Source organism: Podarcis liolepis (genome assembly GCF_965112155.1).
Source record: "Podarcis liolepis genome assembly, chromosome: 5".
Lineage (NCBI taxonomy): Eukaryota > Metazoa > Chordata > Lepidosauria > Squamata > Lacertidae > Podarcis > Podarcis liolepis.
The window spans coordinates 36,618,624-36,633,471 of NC_139556.1; the positions used below are offsets into that span (position 1 = coordinate 36,618,624).

A 14,848-nucleotide genomic window follows, 5' to 3' on the forward strand; every position below is an offset into this window, starting at 1 on the left:
CCTAAATCCACCCCCCTCATAGCTCTCCTCAACTCCTTTCAAAGGAGGGGAAGGTGCTTCAGAAAGTTTCTAAAGTGCTTCCTCCCATCTTTAAACCTCACTTCACCTGTATGTAATGGAAGGAGAGATGCTTCACCACTCTCCCCCTCTTTTCAGCTGTTCGTCTGGGATGTGTGTCACCCTGTTGTCATGCTTCAGGTTACGTGGCCTCCTACTGGTAGCCATGTGAACTACAGTATGATAACAACCTTACATTTTAATGTACACAGGAAGAAATACTGGTTTCATTTTGCTGCACTTTCTCTCGCTCTTGTTTTCTAAGCCATATCCATTGTGTTGGTGAATAATCAGTCCCTGTTTGCTTCCCCGCCCATGGTGGGGTACTTCTGAATGGTTGAAACCACAGCAACCTAATACTGTTGTTGCCTGTTAATAGTTAATAATATTAGAGACTGATAATCTTTCTCTACATTTGTCTTATTGTATTGCTTATGACTTTAGTCTTTACAATATGAGCATTTCTTTGAGTTTTATAATTCCATATACCGTAAATTTGATAATTTGTGACTGAGTTTTGTTCAGCAACTGCCATACCAGGTAGTGTAAGGAAAACAAATGGTATTGTATGCAGTACCTTCATATTATCATTGCAGCCATTCCTAGACATGGTGTGTGTGGTGTGTGTGTATGTGTGTGTGTGTGTAATGGAATCAAAATGCACATCACTCACACTAACAACTGAGATTAAACTAAACTACAAACTTTCTGGGGATACAGAACAGTCACACCCAGTCTGAATGGGAAAGAGTTGAAGGAAAGCAATGGAAATGATAAATAGTTCAGAAGCATGCCACATGAGGAAAAGTCAAAGGCACTTGGTTTGTTTAGCTAAGAGAAAAAGAAGATTAAGGTGAGAGTGGATAGCAATAGCTTACATTGATATGCTTTAAATAGTCCATTGGTTCATTGGTTCTTTTGTAGTTGCAAGAATTTTATTATGATGAGGTAGCTCTGAAGGTCAATGAATCCATTACTGGCCTGTACAGTCATAAATCTTAGTATGCCTCAATGCCAACCTTAACAGACCATGGTGTGTTTGGGGGTAATAACTACTGGGAGAAATTACTGCAAAATTTACTGATCTTCCATTTTGAGAGAAACCATTTTGTTGATGTAGTATTTAGCTCTTATTCTAAGGGCAAGATTGCAGTCTTGTTTAAGAATATTCAGATCCAGTTATTCTGTTAGTTACAAGAGTTTAATGTGTTGGGTTTTTTGCCTTGATTTGAGGATAGTAAGAAGATAGTAGCTGTCCTTTAGTTGTTTTTTGGATAACATTTCCCCCCTATTTTTAGAAGATAATTCTTAGGTATAGTTTGACCCCTTTGTTGGAAGTATAGTCCGTAGTAAGATGTGAACTTGGAAATTATAGTTCAAAGTGAGTTTCTTCCACTTCCAGTGTAATTATTCTCCCCACCCCACCTTGGTGTTTAAATCACTAATCTCAGTTGGTATGTACAGCATCAGAAGCATATTGGTGTGTGATAATTACCTGTAAATTGTATTTTGCTTCACTATGAAGATCCTCAGTAACATTATTATTATTATTATTATTATTATTATTATTATTATTATTATTGCCTTAATAACGCTTAATAGGCCATGAAAGTAATGAATGCATCTCATGGAAATTAGATTAATTTAATACATAAATTACTGAAATGGATTTCTAAAGCTTAAGTGTTCCATATGTAGATAAGGTTCTCTTTTATTTACAATGCTTCCGCTTTTCCCAGGGATGTAAGAATGCCTTGTTGTTAATTGGCAGCAATAAACTTTTGTAGTTTGTCTTCTAAAAAGAGCCACTTAGACAGTTTGCAATAGTTTCTCTGGCTGTCCTCCCCCTTTTATTTGTAGATGCTTTTTATTGCAGGTTGTCATATTAAAAAGATGTCATGATAAAAAGATACCTGAAACTTACATACAGATTCTTCTTCTTGTAAAGCTATATAAGCAACTTTCTTCTTACGACATCCTGAGATCTGGCAAGTGGATACAGTCTGATGCTTGAATGATGAAGAATTGGTTACATGCTAAAGGAATGTTAGACTATTTTATAGGGATGAAGGACTTTGATGTTCCAGTAAAAAAAATAAATCAAAATAATATGAGGAATTGGCTAAAGACACGATGAAATCCAGGAGGTATCAGAAGCAGACAGAACAATTTACACTGGAGAAACCACTTCCAGTCAGTGTAGACAATACTGAGCTAGACCGATGGTCTTATGTAGTCTAACGCAGCTTCTTCTGTTCCTATGTTCACTATATTAAGGCAAAGATATATTGGTTACAGTGAATATTGCAATCAGTAAGCATAATCAAACTATATAATATTGTTATAAATGAGTACAGTCCGGTTTAAGAACAATTCGGTTTACAAACTTCGCAAAACCGGAAATAGTGTCCTGGTTTGAGAACTTTACCTCGGTCTAAGAACAGAATCTGAACTGTGGAGGGGCACTGGCGGTGGGAGGCCTCATTCGGGAAAGCGTGCCTCGGTTTAAGAACGGTTTTGGTTTAAGAACAGGCTTGCGGAATGGATTAAGTTTGTTAACCGAGGTACCACTGTACAACATATAATGCAATATTCCCCGTAAGGGGAGTTTTCCACTTCACCACTTGGTTCCTCTGTGGATTCCAGTAAATTTGGATTACAGCTTTTCAAACAAAAAGTTCCAGGTTCAATCCCAGGAATCTCCAGGCATGTCTGAGCATGATTCCTGTCTAAAACCCTGGAGAAGACTGGTTGTCAGTCAGTGCAGACAGTACTGAACTAGATAAACAGACTGACTCTGTATAAGACATCACCATGGGTTTCTATTTTAATTGTGTACTTCCAGAATTTTCCAAGGTGTTCTAAATTTAATATATCTCAGATATAATGATGGAAAGTCCCTGAGGTCTCTGAAGTGACAGATATTCTTCATATCTTATTAAGCACAATTAAAACAAATGCACCCAGTATTAAACACTCAGGCATCTGATGCAATGACATGGTGGAAGGTATCGCATTTTACTGTGCCCAGTTTGTTGACGTTCCATTCCCTCTCTTTCTAGATTATAGGAAAGTTTTTATTGTTTCGAATACTGGAATCTGTCCCTCGATGTGTTAATTTGGCTGGCAAGTTTGGTTTGACCTTTTAAAATATTTGACTGAGTTGCAAACCATTCATTCATATTCACATTTCTTATTTTGCTCCCAGTGATGAGTAGAGAGAGGGACTCTAGGTTCTTCACACACAGAGGTGGAATTTGTTTTGTTATTTTGTTTTTACATAGCCTTGCTTAATATTCTGTACCCTGAGTAAGGGGCAATAGTTCACAAGGTATTTCGCAGTATACTGTCAGAAGGAAATTGGCAGGAAGGCAATTTGGTGTGACAAAGGATGTCATAAGAACATTCCGTATATCTATAGCAGTATGTCAGTTATGTCATCTCAGAACTGAGTACCTAATCATGGAATTTGTTTATTATAGTGTACAGTAAGGCATGAAATAATTGATGCCACACAGCTACGTGTTGCTTTAAAAATATTGGATGTATACAATAGTCCCAGATGTGAATTACTGGCGGAACTAGTCTAATTTAGCTTCAAGTATAAAGTGGATGTTAGAAGAGAGAGCCAGCATGGTGTAGTGGTTAAGAGTGGTGGACTCATAATCTGGCAAACCGAGTTCGCTTCCCCACTCCTCCACAAGCAGCTGCTGGGTGACCTTGGGCCAGTCACACTTCTCAGAAGTCTCTCAGCCTCACTAACCTCACAGAGTGTTTGTTGTAGGGGAGGAAGGGAAAGGAGAATGTTAGCCGCTTTGAGACTCCTTAAGGGGAGTGAAAGGCGGGATATCAAATCCAAACTCCTCCTCCTCCTCTTCTTCTTCCCATAACCACCTACAACTGAATCAGTTTGCTCTTCTATTCCCATGCTGCACCATTGCTCAGAAGTAAATTGCACCACTGCTCAGAAGTAAATTTTGTTTTCAATGGGACTTTCTTCCACATAGGTGTTCCTAGGATTGTCTCCCAAAGTGCTGAACTGTGTTTTTAAGTTGCTTTAACCATCTTAGCTGTCCTTCATTTTCTCTGTACTGAACTTAAGGGTTCACAATTCTAATGAACTGTGTAGAAGGCTTGCTTCTGCATCTGCATACAGATAGTGCACAAGCTTGAGTAATGAGAATTCTACATGCCTTATGTTGTAGTTGGATGTGGTCTCCCAGCCCATGCATTAGTCTTCTGCACACTTGACTGGGAAGATTCGGCTACAGAAACCTGTTTCTGCAGACAGATTGTATTTGCTAAATCAGGATGGTAGTGTTGGCATTTTTAAAAAAGATCAGCACGTAATGCAGCTTTGAGTATGAATATAATTTATCCCCACCTTTCCACTGAAATAACTCAAGGCAGTAAAAACACACAAATAAAAATAATTAAAGCTCCAGGAAGTTAAGACAAAACACTAAAGAGGCAAAATGGCAGCTAGTTAAAACATCAGAGTAGTATAAAATTACATGAGATTTTTCTTTTTTTAAAGGGCTTGCCTAAACAAAGCTGTCTTAACCAACTAATAACATCTAAAAAATGAAGGTTCCAGATGAAGCCCCAGTGGTCAGCAGTGGCCCAGAAAGGCCCTCTAACAATTTGCAGCCATTCTTGCTTCATCCCATTTTGTCACACAGAGAAGGGCCTCTTCACTGGGTCTTAGGAAGCAGGTATGCCTTAAGATTTCCAGGATTTGGACCATGCAGGGCTTTATGGGTGGTGATCAGCCCTTTGAATCAGTCTCAGAAATGTTTTGCTAAACAAGAGCACCTGTTCTGAAATGTATGCAATAAGCTTTCACCAGCAGATGGGATGGTCCTGTGAGCACATTTTGACCAATGCAAGGTTCTGAAGGATATTCAAAGGCAGCCCCATATAGAGTCTGATGAAGCAAATGTGGCAGGAGTTGCCCTTTCCAGCTTCATATATGACATCCAGCTCTCCCAGGTTTCAGACAGGGACGAACTTGGGAACTCTTGCAAGAAAAGCAGTTGCTCATCTATGCAGTTATGTCCCTTTCCCATTTTCATGTGGGCAGTCACACCAGCAGCTGCTGGCATGATTTGGGCTGTAGAGCTTCAAGAAATCTCCCTGTTCAAAGTTCTTTATTTGGTTTCACAGAAGGGCTATATAATTTCATGTGGGTTTTAGAAAAAGTCTAAGAAAACAGCTTAGCCTAAATGAGACTGCTACAGGGTAATAGGCTTAAGGAATGTAGCCTTGATGCATATTTTCAGTCCCTGAAAACTGTACTACCGAAAATGAGGGGCATATGGGCTGAACTCTTTAAAAAGCTTGACCCCAGTTAAATTGGCCAAAATATACCATTCGTCTGATAACAAATGTTGGAAATGTAAGGAAAATGAAGGAACATTCTTTCACCTCTGGTGGACTTGCCCTAGAGTGAAGGCCTTTTGGGAGATGATATACAACGAGCTGAAAAAGGTGTTTAAGTATACCTTTACCAAGAAACCAGAGGCCTTCCTCTTGGGCATTGTCGGCCAGAATGTGTTAAAGAAGGACAGAACATTTTTTATGTATGCAACAACGGCAGCAAGGATACTGATCGCCAAGAACTGGAAAACTCAAGATTTACCCACTCTGGAAGAATGGCAGATGCAGCTGATGGACTATATGCAACTAGCTGAGATGACTGGCAGAATCCGAGACCTGGGAGAAGAGAGGGTTGAAGAAGACTGGAAGAAATTTAAGATTTATTTACAAAAGTACTGTAATTTGGCTGAATGTTAACAAGGATGTCAGAGTAGAAATAATTGTCTACCACTAAACTAGATTTGACTTCAAATATAAGGAAAATAAGGAAAGTATATATTTCTTTTAAGAGAAGGGAAGAGACTGTACTTTAATGATTGAATCTAAGACTATGAACAAAATGATAATTTGCTTGGAATCAATTTCATAATGATGCAAGTGGGTGCGGGAGACGTGAGGGAGTCCAAAGTAGTAATGAAAAGATGTTAAATAATCAACGTTGCTTTATTAAATATGCATTTGTATTGAAAAACCTTAATAAAAATTTATATTAAAAAAAATGAACTCTTTAAAAAGCTTGTCTGACTAGTAAATCATTGCTTAGAGAAGGCAGTGCTAGCAATCATACCAGCACACCAGTGTTATACTAGCATTTCGGGACGGCACAATGGCAAACCCTTCAACATTTCTCCGATGAAAATAGGGACACCCCATTCCATAATGAAAATATTACTATTTATAGCCCATGCATCTTACTGGGTTGCCCCGGCAGCTTCCAACATATATAAAAACATAATAAAACATTAAACATTAAAAAACCCCTTCCCTGTATAGGATTGCCTTCAGACAGCTCGGGAGTTGGATAACTCCATATTCTCCAACATTTCAACTCCATGCCCTCCAACATTTCTCCAGTGAAAATAGGGACGTCCTAAGGAAAAGCGAGACATTCTGGAATCAAATCATTAACCAGGACAGCTTCTCTAAATCAGGGATGTCCCTGGAAAATAAGGACACTTGGAGGGTCTGCATTGGTACTAAGGTTTTGTTTTAACTGATATCATTCAGTAATTTTTACTAATTAACAAGGTAACTAGGCTTCAGAAGAGCTGGCATATTATATGGAAGATTCCAACAGACAAAATTTTGCTAACCTATAGCTGATGAGCAGTCTCTTCCTTGGATGCCTCTGGTGTAATTTCCCCCTCCCCTCATACTGATGATGTGATTTTCTAACATGCACTTAAAGAGAGTGCTATTGTACAACTTTAGTTTGTCCACCTAGCAATTTTATTTTTCCCTTGGTGGTAGGTTTGCAGTTAAAGGCCTTCTCTCGTCCCTCAGAATATTATAGATGGGACTGGTAAATTACTTACTACTATCACACCTGACAGTTCCTGAAAGAATATTTAACCTTTCCAGTTCTGTCATCTTGATGGCACTAACTATATAACTCATTGCTGCCAAGCCTTCTTGTTCATTTGTTCCAGAGAAAGAGGGAGGCGGCTTTTCTCATGCCCTAAAAGGCCATAAGAGGAAATGCCTGCTTAATGCACACATAGGATGTGTTTTGTTGGGTTTTGGAAATGCAAACTTCCTACCCTTTACTGCAGCCTCTAAATTATTATTTGAAGTGTCTTTATCTACAGTTTGGGTCTCAACACTAATCCCTTGGCTGTGTGTTCCACAGGCTAGCTAGATGCACATTATCCATTTAAAGCACATGACTTTGCCCAAATAATCCTAGGAACTGTGGTTTGTTAAGTATGCTGGGAATTGTAGCTCTGTGAGGGGTCAAATCTGGGATTCTTTGGGGGAAGTAATGTGATTTAAAAGTGCTTTGAATTATTTTATTTCTCAGGGAGTTTCACAGGACTCAATAAAGCACACAGATTCACTTAATGTAGATGTGCAGAAGGTATATTTTAATTGAGACTTGCCCATGTGAAAAGGAGGTGGGGGTTGAAAGCTATTCATGCTGCACACCTCCTGATTCAGACAATCAGACTTCTACAAAAATTGGCTGTGCTTGGTAGCCCACACTCTTTCTAGTAGCCAGCAGGGCTTTGCTTTCTTGCTTCCTGATCCACAGAAGTCTTTTAAACAAGCATTGCCTGAAACACACTGGACTGCTTTGAGAATAAAATCTATATTTTTTCAGCATCTTGACATACGTTCTCACTTGTCTTAGGGTTCATTTTGGATGCTTTCCGTTCACTGCATATCCTTTGCTGCTGGTTGCCATGATTAAATTTCTGATTGCACCAACACTCATATTTTTATAACCTTGAGGAGAGGTTTTTTAAAAAAGATGTTTTAAACGTTTTGAATTAAGTAAAGGAAGACTGCTACCTCAAATCAGCATTCTGAAAATGCCACCTGTTATTGAGACATACTGTGTGATGACTTACCTTACACCATTCCTCATTGATCAAGCAATGACCTTCATGAATAAATGCACCATTGTTATAGCACTACCACAAACAGAATATTCTTTATCACCGGATGTACTGTTAAGTCAAACACTATACTTTTCAATGGAGTGCTTTCATGGCATTTGGTTGAAGGTCAGCATATGCTGGTAATTGAATGACGAAAGATCACAAGTATGGGCATGAATGAGCTTACTGAATGTTTCAAACCACAATTGTAGGAAAGCCGTTTCATTGCATCTGCATCACATTCTTCAACAAAATCACAGTTCTATGAAGAGCTTTTTAAATGATGGGAATAAAAACAATAGACTGTAGGTTCTGTATTGTTGGAGGTGATAGACATAGGAATGACATGTGTAAAACTGTATTTTCCAAGAAAAACCAAATATTTTGTTTTGAGTGCTGGAAACTGAACTTGCCCTGAAACTTGAAGTGCATCTTTGAGGGGGGAAATTAGTTGGATGCCCCCATAACTACTGAAGCAGGTTCATTCTTTCTCTATTTTTGCAAGCATCACATCTGTGCTCTGCTGATTTTATCTGTCCATTTTCATCTAAGCCATCCTAATTTTGCCATCTGTGCTTCTTTGGGGCTTGTGTGAGGACTTATCACCTCCAGGGTAGAAAGAGGCTGCTCCTCTTTAGAATGTCAGTCTTTTACATTTATGGCTTCCTCCCAGAGGGCATAACATTTTTTTCAGTCCCTGGTGGAGGGACTGTATTCCAGCTATGGGTGAGCAAGAGCCAAAGTGGATGGATGAAATGGTCTTGATCAGGCATGGGTCCCTTGAACACAAGTAGACTATTCCATCCCATGCCTGGGTGGATATTATTAAAGACTCTACCATATTTGCATTGTTCAAGTACACAAAAAACCTAGGGTTGCCGTATTTCAAAAAGTGAAAATCTGAACACAAAAGTTGTTGAGCTTCTTTTACAAGATCTCTTTTTAAAAATGCATTTTTGATCTATTTTTAAGAGAATTCGCCAAAATCTACACTTTCATCATGGGTTGCCATATGTCTGGATTTCCCCAGATGTTTCAGCAAATTCCGCCCAGACGCTCTTTGCTGCGACTGAATCCTGGCTATGTCCAGGAAATTCCAGACATATGGCAACCCTACAAAACCACCTAACTGATGTAAGTGATTTTAAGCCATTGACAAACTTACCTAAATTGGATTGTATTATTTGCATTGTATATACAGGGAATGCTTATTGGAGTAGCAGTATAATGGTGATTGTTGGCTATATGCATTTTTAGAAACTGAAAAATAAAGTTAAGAAGGAAATGCAAACACACACACATGCACACAACCAGGCAAAAGGACTTCAGGTGTGTGTGGAGCAAGGCAAATGAGGGGTGGGAGAATGGATGTGGCGTAGCAAGAGTCCCAAGAACCAAAATAGAAAAGCCTGGAGGGCCATATTTGCCCCCTGAATTTCAGATTCTCTAATCCCTGATCTACTCTTAGCAGCAAGTTTCTGCCATTCAAGTAGCATGGTTATCTATCTGGTAAGGAGCTGCAATCATTAGCCTTTTGGTACACCTTGTTCCAATATTTGACTGATTTCCATAGGATCCAGAACCTGCTTGAGATAGAGAATTCAGACTATATGGACCAATGGTCCTTAATAGTAAAATAAAGAATTATCCATTTTTGCAGATCTGGTATTTTTATCTTCAACTGACATCAGTATCTAAAATCCTTCTGAAACTCTCCTGCATCCAATATTTAAACCAAGGAGTTTTGTGTACTGGTCATACAATATTTACTGCCATGGGGAGAGAATTATGAAAGCAATTACTTAGAAATGGGGAGGGGCACAGTCAACTTGTCTCTCTGTGTTCTGTTTACCCAAAACAGATAGTGTGCATTTTTTCCTTCTGCCAAAGGCCAGTGGCAAGCAAATAACATTCTCTAATAAAATATTCTCTAAGTGTAAGCAATGACTACTAGCTTCTTGAAAAATAAGCCATGCATTATATTTATATCTCTCCAAAAGGCTCTCTGCAAGCAAACTGATTCTGTTATTAAGCTATATTTTTGTTTGTTCTGAAAATAGTGGTTGGGAGCATAACTTGTCCAAGGAACAATATCAGCTTTCAAAATCATAGCAGTATAGCATCCTCCATAAACATGAGAGGGTTTTCAGTGATTTTTGTGTGGGTGTTTTTAAGCTGAGACAGAGTGCGACTGAGTTAAGTAATCCAGTAAACTTCATGGCCCAAACAAGCCAGCATTTGAATCCAAGTCTTCCAAGTGCAAACAGTCTAACAGCTCTGCCACCCTGGCTCTCATATGCAGGCAATTATTTCATAATTGTATCTGCCAAATACATTTTTTGTGGGGTGCGTGGTTGTTTAATCCCCTTTCAAACAAAAACAGTAAAAATACAAACTGCTTTAAAAATAAATAAATCCAAGAAGTGTGATAAATGGAAAAAAGCATTTGAAAAATATGTGTACATGTTGCTGTGGGTTGTGTTCATCAGTTGTTGCAATCAGTTATATTTTTATAGTCTTCAGTGAGCCATTTATAATTTAAATAAAAATAAATCTAAGCCATGTATCTTTTCTCTCTACCCACGAATTTGATTAATTGCTGTATTGGCACACAACATGCTTTCCATATGGTACAGTAATTTACTGTTTTTAACTAATACCATATTAATTAAAATTATTAACCCGGGTCACCCTGAAGTCCATGGCAACAGAAGAGATGCAATATAACTAAAATCAAGAGATTAATAGAGAGGCCATCCAGGAAAAACACTATGGTGCTCTTGTGCAGTCCCCATTCATTTCATTGACACACAAGCAGGTCAGCATTTTGGTGAGTTGTGAACATTGGAGCTTCCTTTCCCCTCGGCCAGGATCCAAGTGCCAACCCCGCCGTCCACCACCTGAGGGAAGCTCCCATTGTTGCCAATGGGCAACAGGATGTTGGCAAGGTCTAAAGAGCTAAAGCCCTCTCTGCTAATTTTGGTCCTGGTCCTATTCATGTTTTTGTGGTACTTTTTATAAGGGCATTTATTGTTTAAATGCAACCATGTAAAGTTTGAACCTTGGAGAACTGTACCCCAGTGGTAAAAAAAAACAAAACCCACTATCTAAAATCCTGGAGAGCTGCTGCTGGGTAGTATTGGTGTTGGTAACAACAACAACAACAACAACAACAACAACAACAACAACAACAACAACAACAACAACAATATAGACAGTAGTAATATGCTGGATCGCCAATGGTCTGAATCAGTATAATGCATCTTCCTATATTCCAATGTTCTTTGGACTTCTTCACCAAATGGTTTTGATTGAGAGCCAGTGTGGTGTAGTGGTTAAAAGCGGTAGTCTCGTAATCTGGGGAACCAGGTTCGCGTCTCCGCTCCTCCACATGCAGCTGCTGGGTGACCTTGGGCCAGTCACACTTCTTTGAATTCTCTCAGCCCCACTCACCTCACAGAGTGTTTGTTGTGGGGGAGGAAGGGTAAGGAGAATGTTAGCCGCTTTGAGACTCCTTAAAGGGAGTGAAAGGCGGGATATCAAATCCAAACTCTTCTTCTTCTGATCAATACTAAGCTTTGCCATTCATTTTCTGAAGAACATATTTCTAGAATATCAAGAGTTGTGCCGTAATTCTCTAGATAACTCCTGCAGTGCTACACTAGTGAAGTAAGAACCAGCAGTTGTTCCCATCAGAAGACAGGGTGTCATGTTTTGCTTCTGGGAGTTGTAAAAACTATTCTCACAAGTGTATGTTGTGTGACGGAGATGAAACAGATTTTTGATGTAGGAATGGTACTAACATTAAAGTGTGGGCTTGATATTTCAATAAGTTTGAAAAATTGCAGATTTTAAAAAATTGGAATGAGAGAGAGTATGGGCAATTGAATTTCAGTGGTAGAATTTTGAAATCAATTTTAGAATGTTTATATCTGGCAAATGCATTCAGAATGATGAAGTCTGGTTAACATTCTAATGACCATAGTTCTGAATAAGCATAGTGCTACATGCCACTCCAATCTCTGAACGGTCTGAGATTCCAGGGGTACTAGGCATGCTTAACAGGATCTTTGTTTCCTTTTAAAACAGTGAGGCACAGCAGAGTCTGTGGTGTCTTTATTGTTAATGGTTTATTTACACATATTTGCAACCTGTGTCTAGATGGAGAGAGTGCAGAGTATTCATATCCCAAGAGGGTCCTGTTCTTCCCATTGCTGCAGCCTTAGATTCAAAGAGACCCCACACATCATGTCCAACCTCTGAAGCATAAAACAGACTGCCCACCTTGTGTTCTTGCCTATCTCCCCAGCTTGCAAAAGTGACAGTTATTTCCTGTTTGCTTACCTCATCATCTTTGGCCTTCTTAGGGGGTTAATCGGTGAGCCATTCCAGTGGTTACCTTTTCATGGTTCTTCTGCCAGGTGGTTTCCTGGACATGGAAAAACTGGTTTAAACTCCAACCCCTACTAGACCCAGGAATTTAGGGGTTTCCTTAGTTTCTAATCCTTTACTGAATCCAGATATTTTGGGGGAGTCTTCCCCTCCCCCCAATTTATAATACAGTGGTACCTCTGGTTACGTACTTAATTCATTCCGGAGGTCCGTTCTTAACCTGAAACTGTTCTTAACCTGAAGCACCACTTTAGCTAATGGGGCCTCCCATTGCTGCTGCGCCGCTGGAGCATGATTTCTATTCTCATCCTGAAGCAAAGTTCTTAACCCGAGGTACTATTTCTGGGTTAGCGGAGTCTGTAACCTGAAGCATATGTAACCTGAAGTGTATGTAACCCGAGGTACCACTGTACTATGTCTGTATGGAAACTGATTGAATACTTGTGACTTGGTGGTTAAGCGATAAACCAAGACAGTACTTGGAAAAGAAGGAGGAAAAGAAGATAGGCATAATCTTCTGCATAATCTTATAGCATTGCTCCATGAGGTTGTGGAACCCATACACATATAGTTTGAATAGCACAGGGATCAGCATGAGTAGCATTTACATGTGGATTCTGAATCTTAGAAGTGCCTAATAAGTTTTCCCCTCATCCTTGCAACTTGCAGTAACTTCAATGTGGAAGCGACTAGAATTTTGGTAGGAAGTAGAGCTCCACAGTGCTAAAAATTGTTCAGACAAACACTGTAACATCATATATTTCTCTCAAAATGATATCTGGCATGTGAACAAGAGAAGTTGAAGGTGACAATGAGACTGCCTTTACAATCCTGTATGCACTTACCAGGGGGAGGGAGCCCCACTGAACACGGTGGTAGTTACTTTGATGCACGTGTGGATGCGATTGTGTTGTGAAAGCCTGCAGTGTAATTTTTGCATTTCACTGTTCCCTGAAATGGTGCCATGGTGTGCAATTTCCTCTTGCTCATCTGAGCCAGTATACCTCACGCTGGACGGTGCTGCTTGCCTGTACTCCTCTCAACCAGTCAGTAGCGTTTTGCAGCCTTATAATTGCCTCTCCTCATTTGTAACTAGCCTCACTCTCTCACATACCTGTATTTCTTTAATTTTAGAGTGCAAACCATTCATGGACTGCAGTGTGTGATTAAGTCTATTGACACTTCCAGACAGCCTGTTTATTCAGTATTCATCCTGATTTGTTTGCAGGGATAGGGATGGTGTTGGCTATTTAACAAATATCCCATTTTATTTGTTTGTGGGGAGGTCACATGATGTTGCACCCTTCAGTTTCCAGTGCATTTTCCTGTCACTTAATTGCAATAAAAGGTCAAAACTTTTGAGGAAGTGGGTTTGTTGCACAAGAGCTCTCAGTCAACTAATTGCACAATGTGAATTTGCCAGTATGAGATTGAATCCTACCTAAAAATATCAGCACTCGAAGTGCCCTTAGCCTCCCTATTTTCTCTTGAGGGGTTTTTAGGGGTTTTTTAAAGGAACATTGAACTGGGAGTAGGGATAATGGGTGGGATTAGCTGAATGAGCCCCATCATTCAAGGACTTCCGCTTGCACAGTGCAGCTTTCCCCCCCCCTCCTCCCTTCTGTGTCCCCTGTCCTCCAAAATTGGCTCTTTGGGGTCAGGAGAACCTCCAGAACAGCATGCAGGAAAAGGAGAAGGAGATTGTTCCATCTGGCAAGCTGAAATGCTTGTGCACACAATACATTCATCCAGTAACATTGTCTGACAGGGTAGCATTGCCAGCACATCATTGAACTACATTTTTACTTGAAACCATTATTTGGATTTCTTCTTCTTCTTCTTCTTCTGTCTTTCAAGGGTTCCTAAGTGTGCACATCATTTTTGTTGTTGCAGTTGACACCAGTTGGAACTACCATCTTTACAGGATTCTCTGGAAACAATGGTGCCACAGACATAGATGATGGTCCCAATGGACAGATAGAGTACGTCATCCAGTACAATCCCAGCGACCCAGTATGTGAAATTCTTATTTTCAGTAAACATGTGTTGTTGGAAGAATGAAAATAAGATACAAAAGCGCTCTCAGTTTATCTTTAACAGAATTTGCCCTTGTTAAGTTTTCTTAAATCTTTGAACTTTTTTTTTTTGGTAACATTTTCTCATAAGGCACTTTGAACCCAAGATTGATTTGATGTGTGTGGTGCTGGGCACAGGTATATTCATCATGAAGATAGCATCCTGGGGAGGGATGAATTGGACTTTCCTTTGCATGTGGGATTTGGAAAAGGGATTTGTATCACACATAGATTTATGAGCCCAAAAGCATTTCTTCAAGAAACCTGGAATTATTAATTTTTAAGCTATTTGAGAGTGATTCTTTTTGGCGGGGGCAGAGGGAGATATTTTAATCATACACATGT

At 39.5% G+C, this 14,848-nt stretch overlaps 1 protein-coding gene across 26 annotated transcripts in view; it reads left to right on the top strand.

The window, feature by feature from the left end:
• PCDH15 (protocadherin related 15) overlaps positions 1-14,848 on the top strand; it is a 623,360-nt gene that overhangs the window by 399,430 nt on the left and 209,082 nt on the right. For 24 of the 26 annotated variants that reach the window (XM_083503000.1, XM_083503013.1, XM_083503006.1 and 21 more), the window contains one exon: positions 14,322-14,441. The exons of the other annotated variants lie outside the window; for them this stretch is intronic. In XM_083503000.1, the coding sequence (XP_083359126.1) occupies positions 14,322-14,441 (120 nt within the window). The remainder of the gene's footprint in view (positions 1-14,321; positions 14,442-14,848) is intronic. 26 annotated transcript variants of the gene reach the window in all.